The sequence below is a fragment of the Myodes glareolus genome, chromosome 15 (assembly GCF_982192425.1).
Source record: "Myodes glareolus chromosome 15, mMyoGla1.1, whole genome shotgun sequence".
In the NCBI taxonomy this organism is placed as follows: Eukaryota; Metazoa; Chordata; class Mammalia; order Rodentia; family Cricetidae; genus Myodes; species Myodes glareolus.
In genome coordinates, this window is record NC_142040.1 from 40,094,475 (window position 1) to 40,103,826 (window position 9,352).

General features: G+C 41.3%; 1 protein-coding gene across 1 annotated transcript; it reads left to right on the forward strand.

Annotated features, from left to right (window-relative positions):
* The first annotated feature begins 222 nt into the window (after nt 1-222).
* On the forward strand, nt 223-9,062 carry Esm1 (endothelial cell specific molecule 1). Its single transcript, XM_048443040.3, has 3 exons — nt 223-818; nt 4,299-4,451; nt 7,569-9,062. The coding sequence occupies exons 1-3, from the start codon at nt 518-520 to the stop codon at nt 7,667-7,669; spliced, it is 555 nt and encodes a 184-aa protein (XP_048298997.1). The 5' UTR covers nt 223-517; the 3' UTR covers nt 7,670-9,062.
* Nucleotides 9,063-9,352: the final 290 nt, after the last annotated feature.

Genomic DNA, 9,352 nt, shown 5'->3' on the forward strand with positions numbered 1-9,352 from the left:
TATTATTTATTATTTGATAGATGCTTCTTCTGGCTTGATTCATGTCTGTGTCAGTCTTCCCGGGACTAAGGGACAGTAGAACAAAGCTATATCCCGAGTGTTATGTTGGTATCAGAACAATTCCTGTGCAGAAGGGGGCTATACAACCTTCCTTATTCCCTCCTCGCAGACGTCCTTGAGTCCTTGAGACGGATGTGAGTGGAGTTTTTCAGCCTTCATGCAAAACAACCATCTAAACATAACAGATGACATCAGCTTGAGCTTTTCAATTCCTGGATGGCAGCGGCATGTTAATCCCAGCCTTCATCCTGGATTTCATAAACTAAAACAAGAGAGGCTGGCAGGAGCTCAGCGCTGCCGCTGGGTTGAGGAAATTGATGACGGGGAAGCATGCGGGCAACGCAGTGTATAAAACTCATAAACGTGTAGGCAGAAGCTCAGCTACTACTTTGGACGGCTGCTTCCCGCCAGCAAAGACCACGACGGCAGGGAGCTGAGCCCCAGCCAGCTGGGAGTCATGAAGAGCCTCTTGCTGCTGACCACGCTCCTGGTACCTGCGCACCTGGCTATGGCCTGGAGCGCCAAGTACGCGGTGGATTGCCCAGATCAGTGTGACAACAGTGAGTGCAGAAGTAGCCTGCGTTGCAAGAGGACAGTGCTGGATGACTGTGGCTGCTGTCAGGTGTGCGCCGCGGGGCCCGGAGAAACCTGCTACCGTACAGTCTCAGGCATGGACGGCGTCAAGTGTGGTCCGGGGCTGAAATGTCACTTTTACAGTGAGGAGGATGATTTTGGCGACGAGTTCGGTATTTGCAAAGGTAAAGAACAACCCCTTGCTTCCCACTGTGCAGGGCTCCCTCAGGGTCATTTAGTCAGCTTGGAAGGTAAGTTCCTCCTCTTTCCTCCCGACCTACCAGGGAAGAAGATGCTGGAGGTGTGCTTGGAAGAGAGGGAATTGTATCTGCAGGAAGGCTGGGCATGCAGCGTGCAGGAATCACAGCAAGGGTTGCTGCATTCCACCCTGCATTTAGATTCAAGAAAGAAGGTTGCAGGGGTAGCCTGTGTGGTTTCCTTTTCTGGAAGGCTTTAGAAACTTGACAGGTACTCTGTTCCAAATGGTGTAGGTGTCCTTTTCTCTGCGAGTCAATGATTACAGAGGTCCTCCTGAGATAACCTCGTGGAGTGGTTTCCAGTCGCAGATTTAACCAGCCTTTGATCTTGAAAAGAGTTCGCAGGGAGGAGTGCCTCTCTCAAGCTGAACTATTTCTGGTGAACACCAACGTGCTTTATGGTGTAGGGTGGGCTTAAGTCAGTCCAAGAAATAACTCACGCTCTTGCAAGAGGGTCCCCTGAAGTATAAAATAAACCTAATTTTATTTGAAAAAATTTTCACTTGGCCAGAAAATTGCAGATGTTGTAAGACAGGCAGAAATAATAAAAGTCTAGAAGCCTGTTTGAAAAATAAAGTGGCTATTTTATAGATTAAAAAAAAATGAAATTATGATTAAGACAGAAATCATAGCTAAATGATGCATTGATGCATCTGTAGAATTTATCTCCAAACTTAGTCACTAAATTAATATTTTTGAATGTATAAAAGTAAAAGAAGTGGTTGCTAAAAAGTCTCCCATACATAGATGCCGTATGATCTCATCTTTATGTGCTATTGTGATTAAAAGCAATGCATTGTTGAATTTTATCCAGTAGTATAATACTAAGAAGCTGCCCAAATCGGAAAAATATGTTCTGAGAAATTTCTAAGTAACTCATATTCTATATGTTCAATAAATCACATCTTTTCCTGAATGAAACTCATGCAGGATTGAGGCGATCTCATCCATTTTCATTGTAGAAAAGAGTTTATAAAGTCATCATCCTTTAGTCTGCAAAACCTTCCAGAAGGAAACTCTAGAAAGATTTGGAATTTTTTATTCTTTGGCTTATAGTATTTTTGATTAAGACCGACAAAAGGCGGGCTGCCGAGGAAATATATTCTTTGGTGAACACACTTATACACATTTCTTTCAACTGAATAGGCTCTGAGTTTTCTGGAAATTATAGGGCTTCTCTGCCAAGAAAACAGCACCTCACATAAGAAAATTAGGGAGGACGTGGTTAGCCCCGTCTTCCCTATGATATAACGAGTGTTATGTAGGGGAGCCGCTTTTCCTTTGGCATAAAAATACCTCTGTAAATGAGGTTATGAATGGACAGTGACCTCGGTGAGGTGGAGGTTAGTGAATTACGATGTGAGCAGTCTATTCTGAATTGCTCTTTCTGGCATCCTCTGCACTGCTGCCGAGTTCAGTTTCAAGCTGTTTTTTTTTTTTTTTTTTTTCTCCTGGAAACAGTAGAGCATGTGGGTTCTTCTCTATTGCTGCACGTGAATTCCACATTTTGTTTGTTTGTTTGTTTAGCATTTAGATGTCTGGCCCCATGTGGCTGGCTAGCTAGTGAGCAGCCAACACTTATTTATAGAATGTTTACTCTCTGACCAGCCCATCGGGGGTTGCCCTGGACCTGGAGCTGGGAAGTAGGCTAAGGTTTTTATTTTCAGCATTGCTGAAGACAGTCACATCCTGACCCTGTGCTTTTCTGCCAGAAAAGTTTTTCAGATCTGTCTTAAGGACTTTTCTTCCCAGGGTAAGGAGGGTGTATAGCAGTAGAGCCTTCTATCCTTCGAGTGACAGGGAAAATATCCATGCTGTCTCCTTAAAGACCTGTTTCATGCACATCCATCTTGACCATCCAAGGCACTGCTGAGGGCTAGACACTCCATTCCTTACAACTTGTCTTGATGCATGCATGATTGTGGATGCAATCCACACTGGCAAGGACACCTCCATGCTGAAAGAATACATCTTCTGCAGGGGTTCCCAACCTTCCTAATGCTGTGAGCCTTTAACACAGTTCCTAATATTGTGCTGACCCCAGCCTTAAAATTATTTTTGTTGCTACTTCATAACTACAATTTTGCTATTGTTATGAATCGCAATGTAAATATTTTTTGGAACTAGAGGTTTGCCAAAGGGGGTCACGACACACAGGTTGAGAACCAGCGTCCTGAGTTAACCTTGTGAGATGCTGTTATGCTACAAACCCTGCTCTTTTACTTCACTGTAGCATTTCTTAGTCTAAGGATTAAACACTAACTCTCTGAAAGGTTCTGGGCTTTGGTATGTGTGCAAGCCCCCAGGTGTGTAAATCCCAAGGTTTCTTGCTTACGTAGTATTTTATCTTGTCAGGGAGCTTGATTAATGAATCCTTTTAACAACTGGGGGAGTTAGTGAAGCCCTAGCACTGTCCTGAGAGAAAGGAGCTTTGTAAGTGTGGGAGTAGGGAGTTGGTTATTTTGTGGTCAGGTGGGCTGACAAGCCTCTTAGCCCTTTAAAATAATAAACTGTCAACTGCTGTAGTTTAAAGATACCCTCACACCTATCACACTTTTCGAGGAGCTAATACTTATGTGTCTTCTATTTCCCATCTTCACTGAGCTGTGACCAAAATAATCTGTGAGAATCTGTGTTATCTACGAAGAAAGCAAATAGACTTGTCGAAGGGTGGGGTTGCCAAGAAGCCTCAGTGGGTAAAGGCACCTGCTGTCAATACTGAAAACCCCAGGGTGAGCCCCATGACCCACAGTGGAAGGAGAGAACCAGCTCAACAAGCTGTGCTCTGATTTCCACACATGTGCTGCACAAGTGCACACACATACATACACACATGCCGGCATACACACATATGCCACATATGCACACACACACACACACACATGCACATACACAGAGGCACACACAAACACGTGAACTCCCGAACACACATGCAGTTGCGCACACACATGCATGCATATGTGCCTGCACACACAGAGACACACACACACTCTCTGAACAAATAAAAGAAAGAAAGAAAGAAAGAAAGAAAGGAAGGAAGGAAGGAAGGAAGGAAGGAAGGAAGGAAGAAAGAAAGAAAGAAAGAAAGAAAGAAAGAAAGAAAGAAAGAAAGAAAGAAAGAAAGAGAGGAAAGTATTGCTAAAAGTCTAGTATAAGGAGATTGGTTAGATGTAGCTTATTTAAGTTTCGCACCAGGAGCTGAAGCCTGAAGCAGGTGTTATCTAGCCTTACTATGTGGTTTTACATTTATGACTTTAACTTTCAAACCCTGGAGTTTTTGAGAAGTGATCTTCGTTTATCAGTTAAAGTCAGGAGATTGATTCAAATCCTAAGGCTGTCACTCAGGGGTGGGAGGGGAAGCCTATGCATAACAAGCAGTAATCTCTTTAACCCCCTCTCTGCCCTCAGACTGTCCCTATGGCACTTGGGGAATGGAATGCAAAGAGACTTGCAATTGCCAGTCGGGCATATGTGACAGGGTGACCGGGAGATGCCTGGAATTCCCCTTCTTCCAGTTTGCAGCGGCCAAGTCACCCAGCAGGACCGCTGCCTCTCACACAGGTAACCAGTGACCCCCCTGTAAAAACCAAGGAGTAGAAGAATATTGTATTTACCTGAAAGAACTTGGTTTTTTGTTTTGTTTTGTTTTCTTTGAGGGTGGGGAGGAGAGGATGGATGGTCACTGAGTTTGGTTGCTGTTGCTGTTTTCAAGATAAATCTCACTGAGATTTCTGAGGATACTATGGTTTCTCATAGAGTTTACTACATCTTAATGAATTAACAAAAACAAATCTCATGAAAAGCAACCAACCAAGCTTCGTAAAGTTCTTGGAACTCTTTAGCGATCTTTTTTTATATACTCACTAGACAAAACTATTTCTCTCCCAGCTCTGCATGGAAAGAGAGCAGTAGGGATTTGTTGGCTCAGGTTTAAGAGCCACGATAAAAAGTACAGACCGCTTCTCCTCCTCTCCCTACCTCTCCTCCCTTCCTCCTTCACCAAATGGAAGCACTAAACTGGAATAATTGTGTTTTCATGGATTTTGGAGCTGGTAACAGTTAATCCCCGTGGTGAGATCCAGGGCACAATAAAACCGGAGCAATGCTTCCATGCCTCTTGGCGGGTCCGGGCTGTGCACTGTGAGCTGAGCTCTGCTCTAAGATGGTTCTGCGCACGCATTTGTTTATCTTGTTGATAAATGGCCAAGCACATAGAACTCGATCAAGGTAAAAGCAGCTTGTTTAACATGACCACACCAAAAGAAATCAATATGTAAAATAGCATCTGTCATGAGGGTTTCTGTTACACGTTTCAAAATTATTAAAAGGATAGATTAAAATATGAAAAACTGTGAGTATGTGAGGCGATGGACATGTTAATTAGCTTAATTTAATCATTTGACAATCAAATTATATCCATACATATGGGTATATATGTAATTACATTCATGTATGTATGTATATATATATATATATATAATGTTTAAAATTTAAGTAATTAGAAACCCTTTCACTCTCTCTTGGAAGAGGAGAGGTCGCTCAGTGGTGAACAGACTGCATTGCTCTTTCAGAGGTCCTGAGTTCGATCTCCAGCACCCACATCAGGCAGTCCATAACCACCTGCAACTCCAGCCCCGGAGGGATCTCTTATTTCTGCAGACAAAATACTCACATAAGCCTCTGTCCATAGCTAAAAATAAAATTGTGAAAGCGAAGTTGTGGTTTTACAGAGTTATAAGAGGTCATTTGGAGAGAAGAAAAAAACTTCATTCTTAAAACCTCAAAATTTAGCCACAACAGCTAATATCAATAAACTATACCTCCTCCAGATAGAAGATAGCCACTCAAATCGACTTTATTTGGGTTATGTTTCTGGCCCTCTGCCCTTGAAATTAATTAAAGTGTGAAATTCAGCAAATGTCCTTATTTCTTCTGTTACTGTCTTCTGAGATGGTGCTTTTAAGTCAATTGGTAGTTTTAAGTATAACTCTGGTCTTATATGCTAAATCTTATTAAATGAATATCTTCACGAACAATTAGTCTGCAGACTGAGACAACAGTGACTTATCTTTGTAGTCTTTGACAAAACAGAAAGCTGTAGTTTGAGACTTGAGTATCTGTTTTTGTGATTTTCACGTAACATTTGAAGACAAATCCGTTAGGATCGCCAGCGTATCTAGTATTGCGGAAGCACAGCTTCCATCTAATGCCAGAAATCTTTTGATTAGCCAAGGACTCCCTGGTGCCCCTCTCCCTCACATTCTCCCAGGACCAGGCAACTATCCATGGGCACCACCAAGCTGTCTCTCAGATCTGGAAATACTCCGAAGGAGCTGTTCATAGACCAGATTTGAGATCTATTTTCTCCGTTTACCTAGCCACCTCAAGCATTTTTAGCTTCTTTTTATCTCTTCTTTTTCTTTTTAAAAATTAAGTCCGATGCTGACTTCTGGGCTACTAGACGGAAGTCTTAGAAATTTACTCTATTACAGGTTGGTCAATATATATATTAAGCTACACACAAAGTACTTTTAATTAAAAGTAGGTATTGAGAGTTTGCCTAGAAATGCAAAAGAAAATCAGTTGGCTTCCTTTCTTTTTGGCATCCATGATATTTAAAAGACTTTTACTCAAGGAATCTTAGTCAACCTCAAGTTCAAGAGCAGGTAAAGAATGTCTGAAAACTATAGACTGGCTGCCCTCTTTGGCTGTGCCTCGTCTAAACGGGATTTGCCTATCTGTGTGCTAGAGTCCACAGGGAAGAGCATGGCTCGAACAAACACATCCGAGTCCACCTTTGAGAACGGATGGATTGTCTCTCGGGTCCCCATCGTAGGTTCTCCCATTGCACGGCGTCCTCTTCCGCTTGCTACTTGCTGATTTAGCAGTGGTCGTCTTGGCGGGTGGTCTTCCTGCTCCTACTTGTCTCTGTTGAAAATTTTTATTCTTTTTTTTGCAGTCAGTGTCCAAAAACTGAAGTTCATGAGTCCCATTTTTTTTTTTAAGTGATCTGGGTGAGGCATGAGAATACTCAATAACCATTCATCTGCCAAGTCACAACTAATCTTGCACCATTCTATCTCAGGATGTACACTGTGGACACAAGTGTGTCTCGTCCTCTCAGAAGCAGATTCTAAATCTTATAAACCCTTCTTCTATGAAGAGCAGGAAGGACAGCTGCCTTCTGGAGCTATACCAAAAAAGTTGATTCATTTTTTTTAATGTCATTGATTATAATAATCTTTTAAAGAGATTGATTCTTGCAGCAATTGATCACTCACTAGGATGTGTGTTAAGTATTTATTGTGTTCCAAGAATTGCTGTCCACGCTAGGGATAAAGGTGAGCAAGGGGAAGAAACAACTAATGAAAGAAAGTCCTGCTTTTAGTACGCTGGAATTCCAGGACTAGAGTGAGATGATGCTGGGGAGAGGAGAGCTACACATATACGCCAGGAGATGCCAAGAGATGATGGCGGTATAGAGAGAGAATGTTCCCAAGGGTGTCGTCTTCACTGAAAGAGCAGGTTCAGGGCCGTTCAGTGGAGTTAGCAGGGAATTTTGAATCAAAGATTTATTTTAAATTCCATTCAAAGACAAAAAGCAAAATAAAACAAACCCATGCTTGATCTTTGACTTACGGACATTTGGACATGATTGGTGTGCTTCTCTAATTGTAGAGCGTGACGTGGCGTCTGGAGACGGCAATGCTGTGAGAGAAGAGATTGCTGAAGGGAACGCAGCTCGGCCCTCGGTAATGAAATGGTTAAAGCCGCGCTGAGATTTGCTAAGAGAAGTTTCCACTTCAGTGACCAACATTCATCCACCATTTTAAGAGCTGTCTAGAGCATGGACTATGGACATGTAATTTATGGAGATCAAGTGTGTTTCAGAGAGGATCCAGAAAAAAATATAGGCAATATACAACCCATAACACACATATGACTGAACACTTTAGATATTGTTAAATATTTAAATGTATATAGATCTTTTAAATGTGTGCTTGTGTGTGTGTGTGTGTTTGTGTGTGTGTGTGTGTGTGTGTGTGTGTGTGTGTGTGTGTGGTACCACCAAGGAACTAAACATGCAATTGAGGTGGTCTAAAAGTTATTAAGTAAAAGCTGGGGAATCCGTGGGCCCTTTGACTTGGGTGTACATTCTTGTTGAGATACACATCGAAGAGAGAGTTAGGAGCAAGAGAGAATGAGGATGGTGGTGAAGGTTGGGGGTTAGAGCATTTGGCTCTTCCTTATGGTAGCTCAAAATTTTTCATTTCATTTTAATTTGGGGAAACAAACCCAGAAAAGCGTTAAAGAAAGTGAGATACTGGAAACTCCCAGGAGCCTGAGCAACTGTCTTGAATGGAAATCCTATCATTACAGCTGCCTGCATCTGAAGAGAGTGGGGGTGGGGGCGGGCAAAGGATGAATATGTACTCCCACTACTGGGTTAGTCACTGTGGGCCTTAAGAGATCTAGGAAGTAGTTTGCCTCCTGGGGGATAGAACAGGGTGGAGGTGACTATTTATGTATTTTTCTAAGCAAATCTGTTAGTTTAAATATTTCTCCAACACCCATATTTCCCCCATATATTAAGGAAATGACACTAACGTTATTTAAAATGATTAGGAAAAATGTGTATAACATATATGGTTCTCAAACATCCATATATGGAAAACTTGTTACTGATGATTACATTAATATTAATAAGCATACAGTTACTGTAGGCTTATAAAATGTTGAAAAATGAAAAACTATTTTTTCTTTGGTGAAATTCAGATTTAAATCAGAAAATAAATTTTTAGATAATTTGGGAAAGGAGAGTTACTTTTTGCCAGGAAACAAGTTGACTTTAAGATATTGTCTATTCATTTTTTTTATTCTTTTAAACTTGGTAGATGACTGGAACTGGAATTTCACATGGGAGGACCTTAGCACAAACAGGACTGTTGTACTAGGCGATGCTGGGAAATATTGTAAAAGTATTTTATTTAGAGTGAAGAACTTATTTAAGACTTATTTCATTATTTACTTATATTTTATTCTTGAAGTTGGCCAACAGAGTTGTGAATGTATAGAAGATCTTTGAATGTAAACAGAATCAGCTGTTAGGACTTTTTTGTTTGTTGAAGAACAATTTATTATTGTTTAATAAAAATGCCACAGTTGTTCCAATTGACTGGTTTCTTTTCAAATTTTACTCAACCAATTCAAGAGTTAATTCACATTAAAGGACAGATGTGTTTCTCCTACCAACAATGGGGGGAGGGGGGAACAGAACATTTCTGTCTTTGGTTCATGTCTTCCCTGTACTCAGACTATGACCCTCCTGAAACGTGGGTACCTATGTATGTGTCCATTTTACTGAATTTTTGTTTCTTCTTCCTCTTCTTCTTCTTCTTCCTCTTCTTCTTCTTCTTCTTCTTCTTCTTCTTCTTCTTCTTCTTCTTCTTCTTCTTCTTCTC